This window comes from Pecten maximus, chromosome 5 (assembly GCF_902652985.1).
Source record: "Pecten maximus chromosome 5, xPecMax1.1, whole genome shotgun sequence".
In the NCBI taxonomy this organism is placed as follows: domain Eukaryota; kingdom Metazoa; phylum Mollusca; class Bivalvia; order Pectinida; family Pectinidae; genus Pecten; species Pecten maximus.
The window spans coordinates 26,181,485-26,196,317 of record NC_047019.1 but is presented as its reverse complement, the minus strand read 5'-3'; the positions used below and the strand labels follow the sequence as shown (position 1 = coordinate 26,196,317).

Here is a 14,833-nt window from a genome sequence, read left to right as displayed (position 1 = left end):
AATAATTGACATGAAATTCATCTTTTTCTGTTTGTCTCACACAGATTTGTCATCACAGATAAGAATACATTCTTTACAAACGCTCAGAGGAGTCGGATGGTACATGAAATTCTGGTTCGTACAGTGTTTGACAGAGAAGAGAGTGATAAGGCAAAACACAGATTTGGTAAGTTGTTACAAATGTTTTCTTTTAAAAATATTGTCTGTACAATGAAAAGAATCCTAAATTAATTTTTACATCTGTACATTTTAAAGTAATTGTCTTTGTGAATAGTGGGTTATCTTTTGGCATAAAACAATTTTCACAGTTTATTTGAAAATGGTTTTTGTGATTTTTTTTTTTTAAAGTTAAATGAGACGAGTTATACACCAGTCCCTGATATTAGAATGTGTACATTTGTTTGTTATGTTGAAAATTTCTGTTTTTACCTGTCCAGGTGTAACAAAGATGATTAATGGCGGGATCTACTCAGCTGCATTCCCTCTGCATGATGTAAGTGGTTGATAAAAAAATTACTTTAAGTTAGTGTTGGGTTATTGTTATCAATCCTCCTCATTCAGGTTGTTCTTGATTAAAAAATGTGATTGTGGTACTATTTCTCTGAAGATTTTATTATACAGACAATTAACCTACATTGATATGGCCATAGAATGTTGTGTAGGTATCCAATTCCTAACACATAAAAAAGGCTGAAACTCTTTATTGGGAAAGTATTCTCTGTGAAAAAGGCTGAAACAGACCTGATTCTCTGTGAAAAAGGCTGAAACAGACCTGTTTCTCTATGAAAAGGGCTGAACATGACCTTATTCTCTGTGAAAAGGGCTGAAACAGACCTGTTTCTCTGCGAAAAGGGCTAAAACAGACCTGTTTCTCTGTGAAAAGGGTTGAAATAGACCTGATTCTCTGAAAATAGCTGAAACCTAGACTCATTATTGGGAAAGTATTCTTTGTGAAAATAGCTGAAATCTAGACTCATCTTTGGGAAAATATTCTCTGTGAAAATAGCTGAAAACTAGACTCTTCATCGGGAAAGTGTTCTCTGTGAAAATAGCTGAAATCTAGACTCATTATTGGGAAAATACTCCCTGTAAAAAGGCTGAAACCTTAGTATCTTCTTTGGGAAAGTATTCTCTGTGAAAAAGGGTTGAAAACTAGACTCTTAATTACTAGATACTTGCATGAGTAATCTTTCTGGTTTACCCATTCATCACCCATTTCACTTACACATATTTGAGTTGTTATACAAATGTATATTTTTTGTGCACTCCAATTGCAGTGCTTTATCACATATTGTCATAAATTTTCTCAATGAAGTATTGGAGTACCAGATACTTGCTGTACAACCAAACATCCAGAAATTGCAATAAGTGTTATCATAGTTTAACTCAGAGTTTTGAATTTAGTGCAAGAACTACCAAAATGAGCTTACGAGTAAAGAGGCACATTCACAGTAATTGAAGCTGTTACCTGGATACTTACATGTTCTTTGTTTAAACATTGCCAATATTTATGTTTCTCTAAAACACTAAGAGATGGATTTTGTTAATTATCGTTATCTTTGTTACAGGGTCGATACTCAAGTGAACATTCCTTGCTGACCAGAGGCAAAGCAAATGACCGACACGTAAATATGCTTAATTAGTATGGATTGATCTCCATAACAAGGATATTTATCTTGATAAGGTTTTATGGAAATTACTTCAGTTTTATACATATTAAGACACACAATGTAAGGAACCTTTCAATAGTATAAGAGCATCACATTGATGCAAATTATCACAGCTGTTTTTAGAATTTTGGAACTTGTGTAAGACTTGTTATCCTGTTAACTGTCTCTTTAGATAGGTTTGACTGTAGAAGATGTCCTTTATAGACAGGATTGACTGTAGACTATATATATTAGTATGGGTTTGACCATTTCCAATCTCATTGTTTCAATACTTTTTAATATGTTGTTGCAGCTGCTGTACGAGGTCTGGGCAAGACCAGGAGCATGGTACAAATACCAGCCTTTAGACGAAATAAGGTAAACAATACATTTAGATTTGGTCATTGGTCTACCCATGTGGTATAGACTTGGTTATCGGTCTACCCATGTGGTATAGGCTTGGTTATGGGTCTACCCATGTGGTATAGATGCGTCAACTTGGTTATGGGTCTACCCATGTGGTATAGATGCGTCAACTTGGTTATCGGTCTACCCATGTGGTATAGGCTTGGTTATGGGTCTACCCATGTGGTATAGACTTGGTCATTGGTCTACCCATGTGGTATAGACTTGGTTATGGGTCTACCCATGTGGTATAGGTTGTGTTATGGGTCTACCCATGTGGTATAGGCTTGGTTATGGGTCTACCCATGTGGTATAGACTTGGTTATGGGTCTACCCATGTGGTCTAGACTTGGTTATGGGTCTACCCATGTGGTATAGGATTGGCTATGGGTCTACCCATGTGGTATAGACTTGGTTATGGGTCTACCCATGTGGTATAGGATTGGCTATGGGTCTACCCATGTGGTATAGGATTGGCTATGGGTCTACCCATGTGGTATAGGTTTGGTTATCGATCTACCCATGTGGTATAGGTTTGGTTATCGGTCTACCCATGTGGTATAGACTTGGTTATGGGTCTACCCATGTGGTATAGGATTGGCTATGGGTCTACCCATGTGGTATAGGTTTGGTTATCGATCTACCCATGTGGTATAGACTTGGTTATCGGTCTACCCATGTGGTATAGACTTGGTTATCGGTCTACCCATGTGGTATAGGCTTGGTTATCGGTCTACCCATGTGGTATAGGTTTGGTTATCGATCTACCCATGTGGTATAGACTTGGTTATCGGTCTACCCATGTGGTATAGGCTTGGTTATCGGTCTACCCATGTGGTATAGGCTTGGTTATCGGTCTAACCATGTGGTATAGACTTGGTTATCGGTCTACCCATGTGGTATAGGCTTGATTATCGGTCTACCCATGTGGTATAGGCAAAACAATTCTATTTCACTGTCCTGCAAGAAGGCTACCCCCTTACTTAAGTATAATTTTTTGTTTTTACCCCATTGGCTTGTATATTGCTGGATAAATATTAAATGAAGAAATAATTTATAAGACACCTGTATGAATTGTTAAATATGATATTTCAGATCTTACTTTGGTGAGAAGGTTGGTATCTACTTTGCCTGGTTGGGTTACTATACCTCAGTCCTGATCCCTGTAGCCATCTTAGGTGTGGTCGCCTTCATCTACGGCCTCGCTACATTCTTCAATGATGAATACAGGTACGTTTATTCATTTTATAAACAGTAAAATTTCATTATATTGTACAAATTGTTCAGTGGAATCACTTACAACATTGTGTAATGAGTGGCAGCACTGGAAAACTATACTCCATAATATCATGACAGAATGAATCTTAACATTGATCGTCTCTGTACATATGTACTCGGATATAACAGAGAGATGAATGGGGAAATGTTTGTATATGTCAGGTAAAATCTGTACATAGTATGAAAGTTGTAGTTAAAATTAAATTTCTTTTCAATTGTTATTAAGATCTTTTATGGGTTGTTTTCAATTCAGCTGTGATTCACAAGAGTTTTGTAAAAGATGGTATAGTTTATGGGTTGTTTTCTATTCAGCTGTGATTGACAAGAGTTTTGTAAAAGATGGTATAGTTTATTATATATTTTTTAGAGATTTATTCCTTAATTGTTATTAGGTCTCGACCAGTGTAATATATGACCAAACCTCTTTAACCCAGTCTCCACAGCTTTAGTTTTACCCTAAGAGATCAGCCTTACTTATACGATCATTCTTTGCATATTTCAGTTCCCAGATTTGTGACAAGTCTGGGTTTGGAAACCTGACCATGTGTCCACTGTGTGACAAGCGATGTTCCTACTGGAAACTCTATGACAGTTGTAATTACTCGCGAGCAACCTACCTGTTTGACAACTATGCTACTGTTGCCTTTGCTCTTGTCATGGCATTATGGGGTGTGTAATTTGTCCTTAACATTTTAAAATTAAAACCTGTATAAACCAGACCCTGTATAATATGTAAACCTGTATAAACCAGACCCTGTATAATATGTAAACTTTTATAAACCAGACACTGTATAATCTGTAAACCTGTATAAACCAGACTCTGTATAATCTGTAAACCTATATAAACAAGATACTGTATAATTAGTTACATGTATAAAACAGACCTTGTATCATCTGTTAACCTGAATAAACAGGACCCTGTATAATTTGTAAATCTTTGTAAACTTGTAGTGAATTTACATTCATATTCTGTTTTACACTTTGCAGTATAGATAGCTCCAATTTAGAAAATAATGTGACAAATTTGAACTCTTCTCCATCAGATATCAAACATTGAAAGCTGTGACATTCCACCTTTAAAAATGTATATAAGAACATGTGTCTTGTTTGTAGCCTCATTTTTCCAAGAGTTCTGGAAGAGGAAGGCCGCAGAACTGGAATATGAATGGGATGTGGCAGACTTTGAGCTTGAAGAGGTTTGTAATGATCATGTGATACAGAACAGGTTTTTAATTATGATTTATAATAGGTTTGGTGTAAAATAGTGAACATATCACAGAGGCGTTCATGTTGCTGTGGGTACTGATGATTCTGAAACTTTACAGACTAGTGTTTTAGATTTTTTCTAGAAAACAAATTCTAGAAAACATATTGATTAAAGATTTGATTAAAGATGAAATTGACTGCATTTCTCTCAATTCATTGTAAAACCTTGATGGAACATTTCTCTTGTCACTTATCTTACCACTCGATATTTCAAGATCCATATTTTATAACCTTTAGTATAGCCGGAGAAATCACAGCAGTAAATCAAAGTTTCACTGTTTCCTAAGGTTACATTTTTACTTAGTTATTATTTTATTTTTATAAAATCACATTCATTGACTAATGATAAGTTTAATTAAATATTTATATGGAACTTTGATGATCTTTTTAAGGAAACGGTCAGACCAGAATTTGAAGCTGGAGTTCAACACAGAAAAACTAATCCTGTCACTAAGGTAACAAAATAGGTTCCACTTACAGCACTGGTTAATGTAACACTTCACTTTATATCACTTTTAATAATGTAAAATTTCCTTAATATCACTATGGTTAATGTAACATTTCACTTGAAATGCCCTTTTCCTCTGACAAGTGCATTGGAGTATACTTACTTGTTAAAAGATGTATATTATTTTCCAATAAATACTCACTGATGGCTGTGACAAGAATTGTTGTCCTCTTTATTCTTTCATTAATACACCACCAGAAAAAAAGGCTACAAGTGTGCTATTAGTATCAAATCATATGGAAAGCAATCGTAAAAGCTGTTTTATGCTTTGAAAGCTCCATACTTCGCCATCATTTTTATCCTGTTGTCAAACTCTTCACGCCGTTTTTTGTTCTTTTTTTTTTGTTCAGAAAGATGAACCATTCCTACCGGCCTGGAGCAAATGCTGTCGCTACAGTACCACTTTTACGATTTTACTGTTTTTCGTGAGTAAATACAACATTTTACAGACAATTCTCCTTTGAAGACCACCTCCATCAGGAGCCCACTTCCATGAAGACACCATCTCCATTCAGACACTACCTGTGTTAAGAGACCACTTTGAAAACTCTCCGTTAATTTCATGTTTATTAGGGCCCCGCATCGAGAGATGCGGGTGCCCTATAGTAATCAGGTTGTCCGTCTGTCTGTCCGTCCGTCCGGCCGGCCGTCCGTCTGTCCGTTTTTTTTCTTCTGCACAAAAATGATTGAAAGAGATGAAGGATTTGTATCAAATTGGAACTGATGATTCCTCATGCATCCTAGATCAGATGTGTAGTATTTCATGCAAATCGGATTCAAAATGGCTGTTAGGCGGCCATATTGGATTTTAACATTAACATGAAAATACTGGATCTTTGTTGTTTTTAACTGTTCACTATTCGATTATGCAAAGTTGTCAAGAAATAAACCAAGAGTTAACTGACAGAATGATCAAACTCATAGTTCAAGGTCACAAGTTCAAAGGTCAACGGTCAAGGTCATCCTGGGTCGGCTTCAAAATGCCAGTAATCGACCCTTTTGGATTTTAGCAGTCAAAACAATTTTGACATTTTCTTATCAATGAATGATCTTGTTTTTGATATGCTTTTATATAAATTTGAAACATTAGTTATAGCAGGTTGTCCGTCTCAGTCCGTCTGTCTGTCCGTCTGTCCGTTTTTTTCTTTTGCGCCAAATTATTGACAAGAGTTGGAGGATTTCGGTGAAAATTGGTACATAGTGGTATTTAGGGAAGCCAAACACAATGGTACCACTTACAAAATCGTCTGTTGCCATGGTAACAAATAGAGGTTTCTGATTGGTTGAAATTTCGATATTGTTCCATTTCGGTGAAAATTGGTACATAGTGGTATTTAGGGAAGCCAAACACAATGGTACCACTTATGAAACCGTCTGTTACCATGGTAACAAATGGAGGTTTCTGATTGGTTGAAATTTCGATATTGTTCGATTTCGGTGAAAATTGGTACATAGTGGTATTTAGGGAAGCCAAACACAATGGTACCACTTACGAAACCGTCTGTTGCCATGGTAACAAATGGAGGTTTCTGATTGGTCAAAATTTAGTTATTGTTCGATTTTGGTGAGAGAATTGGTATATAGGGGTTTTGAGGGAACAATGGTTCACCTTTCCAAAACCTGTGTTGTCATGGGAATGAAACAGAGGCTTCTGATTGGTAGAAATTTTGATATTATTTGATTGCGGCAAAAATTGGTACATACAGGTATTGAGGGAAGCCGATTTTCAATACACACATACATATACAATACTATTACAGTCTTCCATTAGCATAATTTATGACTTATGCAAAGTTGGTCACAATCAAACAAGATATCAACTGACCAAAGTTCAAAGTCAATGGGTCATATGTTAAGGTCGGATTGACATTTTTTAAATGGTAAATCTTAAGTTGGTCACAATCAAACAAGGTATCAACTGACCAAAGTTCAAAGTCAATGGGTCATATGTTAAGGTCGGATTGACATTTTTTAAATGGTATTAAAGATTTTGTTATGACATTATGAAGGTAAGTTGGTGTCAAGCAACCAAATTTTGAAGTTGATTGGGTCTAAATATAAAAAGTTTTAAAACAAAAAAAGGTGAAAAAAGTACTGGTTTGAATTTCTTATACCTCAAATGACAAAAAAAGGACATGATTAAAATATTTAAAAAAATCCTTTTTTTCTCCCCTTTTCTTCACATTTGGTATGTTTTGTTTGTCAGAAAACCCTCTCAAGTTTACCTTATTAGAATAACTGCATTGAGTTTATATCAGTTTGTGTGCTCCTTGATATTAGATTTGAAACAAATTTGAAAAGTGTAATGCTTGTAGATTTCTTTTAGCTAGCTTTTCCATACAATAATAATAAGCAGTATTGTCAGTGGCCCTATTAATGCTAACATTAATGAAACAATAGCAAAGGTTAATCAAAAACATATATCTAATAGTTTCATGTCAATATATTACAATCAGTGTTTTTCCTGGGTATTTTGGGAAAACTTCAATATGCCAAATTGGGAAAATTTGAGCGCAAACTGTAAATTACACCCAAACACACACATTGAATTTTCTATGCTAACCAATTTTACAGTGCACAGTGTATTCCTAAAAACAAAACTGGGAATTTTTTCATTGATAGTGAAAAGTCGTCATACAAATGTTATTTGGAATTTTCGAGTTGATTTTGGGAAAAAATCAGGCTAAAACGCATTGAGAATGGGGTCGTTTGGCGCACCCAGTTATATAGGCAGGAAAAACACTGACAATAATTATTACATTTACCCTGAAGGGTCAGACACATAGCGGGGCCCTTTCTGACGTGTCAGTGTTCTAGTTGAACCTGTATTAAGAGACTGTTTATATACAACCCCTGAATATTTAACAGACAGGAATATATATTGACAGTGTTATGGGGATCAGGCCTTACTTACAGTACATAGGAAATCTGAAGCTGAGCTAAATCCTAACTATCACAAATAAATTTATGAAACATGTTTCAGTATTCATAACAAATAAAATGAGATGAAAACAATTTTCCTTTTAACACAGCTTATGAAATAGTTTAAATTAATATCATAAATATTTATAGATTATGATAATGATATATAATAAATTTAATACATATTGTTTAAATATTTATTTAAGAACCAAAGGAGAAATGCTGCTAGTCAATCGTGATGTCATATATACCTTATGATGTGACAACAGTTGTCAGTGCACAAGTTTTAGGAAGAAGAAATGATTTAATTTATTGTGTTTATAAAAGATGGATTACATTAAGGTTTTCTAGTCTATGATTAATATGCTGAGATGTCAAATTCGGTTAAAGCAGATAACACATCATGGAAGCAATAAGTTTGGGAATTGTAAACAAATCTTATCAAAGTACATGGTTTTTGTTGTAGCTGTGCATCGTATTAGGAGCAGTGTTTGGCGTCATCTTATACCGAATTGTCATTGTCTCAATCCTGTACGCCAACCAGGAGGGAATCATCAAGTCCAGAGCCAGCTTCATTGCGACCACAACAGCAGCCTGTATCAACTTGGTCATCATTCTCATCCTCAGTTTTGTAAGTAACCATGGCAATACTACACTGTCATCATTCTCATCCTCAGTTTTGTAAGTAACCATGACAATATGAAATAATTATTAGCATATTATTCTTGCATGTGACCATGTTTTTTTGTCTTAGTGAAATTAGTCCTTGTTTGCTATAAACAAAATTGGTCCATTGCATAATACAAGTATTGTGTTACATTACCATCACAGAAAATGAATCATGATTATTTTCAAATTTGAACAAAGGGTGTAGATCTATTTAATCATGACTAAAAATCTTTATAAAAGATTTCAACACTTTAAAACCTGAATATATATTTGTTTGTAGATCTACCAAAGAATTGCTCTGTTCTTGACAAACCTTGGTAAGTACATTGTAATAAAATCAACAATATTTTGTAGAGATGCAAATTCCGCAATTGATGGCTGATTCTGCAGCAGGATACTTCCACTATAAAACATTTCTCGGCCTCATCTCTTTAGCAACCGCTAAATAAATTATTTCATTCCTCTCTAACCAGTGGGTTTTGGGGAGAAATGGTTCTAAATTCTTTTCAAAATACTTTTCAAAATATTCACCTTGCAATCCAAGTACTGTAGCTTGGGACAAATCTAGTTAGTTTAACAAAATTAGGTCCTTGTTTGAATTCAGCTGAAAGATAGACTCTTGAGAAGTTTATTTTCATACATCTGTATTAAGATATTATCAGGGTGAATTATTAGAAGACAAATTTTGCAACAATCTGATTTCACAGCATCACTCTAATGTTTGAAATGCATATTAAAATAAATATCTGCTTGAATTACATTTTGTGTTTGGATAATTGATAGCATCAGTCTGGAGTTAAAACATTCTACATTTCCAGAACAACATCGTACCCAGACAGAATGGGAAGACGGCTTCACTTTTAAGATGTTCTTGTTCCAGTTTGTTAACTACTATTCCTCAATCTTCTACATTGCTTTCTTCAAGGGCAAGTAAGTATTTGGTTCATCTGAGGTGTCAGTCACATCACATTTACAAAGTTCTCATGGGAAAAGGTCACATACTAATTACAGGTCTTAGTGACAGTCTTGGTAAGGAATTGACAACCTACTGATAACCTTAGAAAAAAAGGTCACAACCACTGTACAGATGACAAAATATTAATACAAGGTCACAACCCCTGTACATAGGTCACAGCTTGATATCAAGGTCACAACCCCTGTATAGAGGTCACAGCATTAATACAAAGGTCATAACTCCTGTACAGAGGTCACAGCCTTGGTACAAATGTCACAACACCTGTACAGAGGTCACAGCCTTGGTACAAAGGTCACAACCCCTGTACAGAGGTCACAGCCTTGGTACAAATGTCACAACCCCTGTACAGAGGTCACAGCCTTGGTACAAAGGTCACAACCCCTGTATTGATAGGTCACTGATAGGATATCAGTGATATGAATGGTTTACATATAATGAATGAATTGCACAAGAAGCTGTCCAAATGAGATGGTATCATGCTTATGGTTGATTATTACAAGGAAATAATGCAGTGCTGTCATCAGTGAGACATAGTAATAAATGTTGATTTTCTTACCTCTCCTCTGTTAGCCCACGCTCATGATCAGCAGAGATATATTTGCCAGGGTGTATATACCTCCTTAATTTTTCATTGCGACAAATACATCAAGTTACCTAGTATGTTGCGGGTATTTATAATCGGATAGCTGTGACAAAAATCTGTTCACAATAACTGTTTCTCTTGTGTTTCAGGTTTGTTGGTCGCCCAGGTGACTATAACTACAGCCTACTGGATAGGAGACAAGAGGAGGTGAGACAAGGATTGGTTTGGTTGTCATAGTAACATAATAAACTGTTCACAGTGGACAGTTAGGGGAATTTTACCAACTTGATAGTTGCTTGATATTTTGTCATTTTTTCTCAAAGCATACTTGTGGAGTTGTTTGTCTCCGGTGTATTTTGCAGCTGTGATGGTTTAAGTCAGCATGAAAACCAAACACAAACTGCTTCTGTCCGAGGAGTGGATCACTTGTCACTTTGACCACCACAGGTTTTGGCAAATGTGATTTACGTCATTGTAATGTTTGATTTGCATGCACTAACAAGTAAAGGTTTAAGTATTTTCGAGATTCAGATTAATTAAATTTATAGCACAATGTCAAGACAGATGATCTGTAGTAGGTCCACAATGTCGTGTCAGATGATCTGTAGGTCCACAATGTCATGTCAGTTGATCTGTAGTACATCCACAATGTCGTGTCGGATGACCTGTAGTAGGTCCACAATGTCGTGTCAGATGATCTGTAGTAGGTCCACAATGTCGTGTCGGATGACCTGTAGTAGGTCCACAATGTCATGTCAGATGATCTGTAGTAGGTCCAAAATGTCATGTCATGATCTGTAGTAGGTCCACAATGCCATGTCAGATGACCTGTAGTAGGTCCACAATGTCATGTCAGATGATCTGTAGTAGGCCCACAATGTCATGTCAGATGATCTGTAGTAGGTAATACCGGTTCTTTGATAAAAAAAGACAATATTTCTTTAAACAAAACATTACAATTTTTTAAGTGTTTCTATGATCTCAATGCTTCAAATAGTTATGGAATTTCTATGATGTACTTATGTCAACAAACATTTGTATATAGCTGCGATGACATAAATCTGAGACGATCTGACATTTTGTATATGTTTTGCAAGCATTTCGTAATTACAAAGTGTCGCTTCTTGTGTATTGAATGAATAATGAACAATGAATAAGAACTAGAAAAAGTCATCACTTTCAATTTTCTGCTCTAGCATTTTCTTTCTATGTTTTTCTTTTACTTCTTAACCGATGTGATGATTTGAAAAACACTTTCAAGAGAGGGATTCAGCTTCCAGTATAGAAGTAGACAGAATTATACACACGCACCAAAAACGTCTTGTCTATCTATGGTGGGCGGCTTTAATGTCACACTGACATGTAAAAGTAAAACACTAACTAGTGTGATATTTTCTGTTCTCATTTTGATTCTTTATAGTAAATGTGATGTCTATTTTCAGTGCGACCCGTCTGGTTGCCTGATAGAACTGTGTATTCAGCTGGCAGTAGTTATGATAGGCAAACAGGCCTTTAACAACTTCAAAGAGATTATCCTACCGTAAGTCAACAATATAGAAATTATTGTAAAATTATTTTCTATCATTTACGCTATCTTTTACCTTATCTATGAAATAAATTTGAGTTGTGAAAAGGAATATAGAATGTTCAATTAGAACAGAACCAGTAAAATAAAATAATTAGTTGATTATTATTAAAGACAACTTTCAATCCCTTATTGTTTACAAAGGTTTTGATCTGTCACAGGAAAATGATGGTGTGGTTTAAGTCTCGGTCAGTGAAGAAAGACCCCAATGAGGAGAAAGTGTACTCTAGGTGGGAGCAGGACTTTAATCTGGCCGACATGCCAAACCTTGGACTGTTCGATGAATACCTGGAAATGGGTAAAATCAGTTTAATGTGTTGTTTAAATTGGGATTAAACAGTGTTATTCCGTCCATTTATAGATACAATATATAACATCACTGTGCTAGCATTAGCCAACCATTTAGTTTGGTTTGGATTGTTTAACGTCCTATTAACAGCCAGGGTCATTTAAGGACGTGCCAGGTTTTGGAGGTGGAGGAAAGCCGGAGTACCTGGAGAAAAACCACCTGCCTACAGTCAGTATCTGGCAACTGCCCCACATAGGTTTAGAACTCGCAACCCAGAGGTGGAGGGCTAGTGATGAAGTGTTGGAACACCTTATTCACTCGGCCACTGGGGCCCCTACTGCTGTGGCAAAGATCATAGATGTAAGGAAGTTTGGTCTGGAACAACAACCGAGTGATTTTATTAATTTTTTCAATATCCTTGCCAATGGAAGTGTGTTGGCTATAACTAAGGTAACAGATTTACCTGTGTGTAAGCTGTAACTAAGGTAACAAATTAACCTGTGTGTAAGCTATAACTAAGATAACAGATTTACCTGTGTGTAAGCTATAACTAAGGTAACAGATTTACCTGTGTGTAAGCTGTAACTAAGGTAACAGATTTACCTGTGTGTAAGCTATAACTAAGATAACAGATTTACCTGTGTGTAAGCTATAACTAAGATAACAGATTTACCTGTGTGTAAGCTATAACTAAGATAACATATTTACCTGTGTGTAAGCTATAACTAAGGTAACAGATTTACCTGTGTGTAAGCTGTAACTAAGATAACAGATTTACCTGTGTGTAAGCTATAACTAAGATAACAGATTTACCTGTGTGTAAGCTATAACTAAGATAACAGATTTACCTGTGTGTAAGCTATAACTAAGGTAACAGATTTACCTGTGTGTAAGCTATAACTAAGGTAACAGATTTACCTGTGTGTAAGCTGTAACTAAGGTAACATATTTACCTGGTTGTAAGCTATAACTAAGGTAACAGATTTACCTGGTTGTAAGCTATAACTAAGGTAACAGATTTACCTGTGTGTAAGCTATAACTAAGGTAACAGATTTACCTGTGTGTAAGCTATAACTAAGGTAACAGATTTACCTGTGTGTAAGCTGTAACTAAGGTAACAGATTTACCTGTGTGTAAACTATAACTAAGGTAACAGATTTACTGGTGTGTAAGCTGTAACTAAGGTAACAGATTAACCTGTGTGTAAGCTATACTACGGTAACAGATTTACCTGTGTGTAAGCTATAACTAAGATAACAGATTTACCTGTGTGTAAGCTGTAACTAAGGTAACAGATTTACCTGTGTGTAAGCTATAACTAAGATAACAGATTAACCTGTGTGTAAGCTATAACTAAGGCAACACATTTACCTGTGTGTTAGCTGTAACTAAGGTAACAGATTTACCTGTGTGTAAGCTATAACTAAGGTAACAGATTTACCTGTGTGTAAGCTGTAACTAAGGTAACAGATTTACCTGTGTGTAAGCTATAACTAAGGTAACAGATTTACCTGTGTGTAAGCTGTAACTAAGGTAACAGATTTACCTGTGTGTAAGCTATAACTAAGATAACAGATTTACCTGTGTGTAAGCTATAACTAAGGTGACAGATTTACCTGTGTATAAGCTATAACTAAGGTAACAGATTTACCTGTGTGTAAGCTATAACTAAGGTGACACATTTACCTGTGTGTTAGCTGTAACTAAGGTAACAGATTTACCTGTGTGAAAGCTTACAGGGGAACACATTTACCTGTATTTACATCAATCACATCTTGTCTGTACAACAGGTAGTAAGACTTACACACTTACTTGTGTATATATACAGTTGTACCTGTAGACTTGTGTGACCTTTCTCACCTGCATCAATCATCAGAGTGTAGTTAAGTTGTAAAAGGCTGTACTTTGGTGTTAAAGAAAAAGTGGATGTAAGGCAGATTGTACACTTCTTATAGTGAAAACTGAGGAAATCAAAGCCCTGTTGATAGAAATATCTGTTTATGTTTGATCATATATTTATCATCATCATAGTGTATTGATATGTTTGTTTATGAATGTCACTATGACCTTGAGATTGCTGCAATGTCGATTCTGTCGATACATTGTCAGAATACAGTTATAAATGCTATTTTCTGGTCTGCTGTAACAAGTTTGCCTGTCATTTCCATCTACTGTTATGTTAGAGTAACAACTATGATTATTAAAATGCTATAGTGGAACCTGGGTAAACTGGCAGCCTGCTAAAGACAATTGCTATTTTCACTACATTTTCAGCCAACATGGCAAAGTACAATAAAGCATTTCATGTGTTTTGGCTGGCACTTCCTAAAGCTAATAAGTTTCCAATCAGTTGGTGCATATTTATACCAAACTGATGTGTCTCATTCTGAACACTATAAATGACTGGTTGTTTTTAGGTGCTTTGAAGTGCTGTGAAACAGCAACCTTAAGCGGTCATCGCCAAATTTCGCTAGAAATGTTCATTCAGAACTCTCGGGGGAATCAAAATGTCGCTTATTTCTATGATAAATCCTGTTGAGTTCAGGATGGGACTGGAAATAATTCTTCCCAAAATACGTTAACAACACACTAGACAATCTTTAGTATTCTCAAGTATTTGTTTGTGATTAAGTAATATGATTTATGCTTTCATATGTTTGAAGACATTTGTTGAATTTAGATAAATTATAGAAAAACAGCTT

General features: G+C 35.5%; 1 protein-coding gene across 13 annotated transcripts in view; it reads left to right on the top strand.

Annotated features, from left to right (window-relative positions):
* Positions 1 to 14,833, top strand: part of LOC117327678 (anoctamin-4-like) — an 85,286-nt gene that overhangs the window by 57,294 nt on the left and 13,159 nt on the right. For all 13 annotated transcript variants that reach the window (XM_033884774.1, XM_033884767.1, XM_033884771.1 and 10 more), the window contains 15 exons: positions 45 to 166; positions 438 to 493; positions 1,569 to 1,625; positions 1,963 to 2,027; positions 3,150 to 3,284; positions 3,835 to 4,001; positions 4,446 to 4,528; positions 4,991 to 5,053; positions 5,457 to 5,531; positions 8,495 to 8,659; positions 8,978 to 9,014; positions 9,516 to 9,627; positions 10,406 to 10,463; positions 11,699 to 11,796; positions 12,003 to 12,139. In XM_033884774.1, coding sequence (XP_033740665.1) covers positions 45 to 166; positions 438 to 493; positions 1,569 to 1,625; positions 1,963 to 2,027; positions 3,150 to 3,284; positions 3,835 to 4,001; positions 4,446 to 4,528; positions 4,991 to 5,053; positions 5,457 to 5,531; positions 8,495 to 8,659; positions 8,978 to 9,014; positions 9,516 to 9,627; positions 10,406 to 10,463; positions 11,699 to 11,796; positions 12,003 to 12,139 — 1,430 coding nt within the window. The remainder of the gene's footprint in view (positions 1 to 44; positions 167 to 437; positions 494 to 1,568; positions 1,626 to 1,962; positions 2,028 to 3,149; positions 3,285 to 3,834; positions 4,002 to 4,445; positions 4,529 to 4,990; positions 5,054 to 5,456; positions 5,532 to 8,494; positions 8,660 to 8,977; positions 9,015 to 9,515; positions 9,628 to 10,405; positions 10,464 to 11,698; positions 11,797 to 12,002; positions 12,140 to 14,833) is intronic.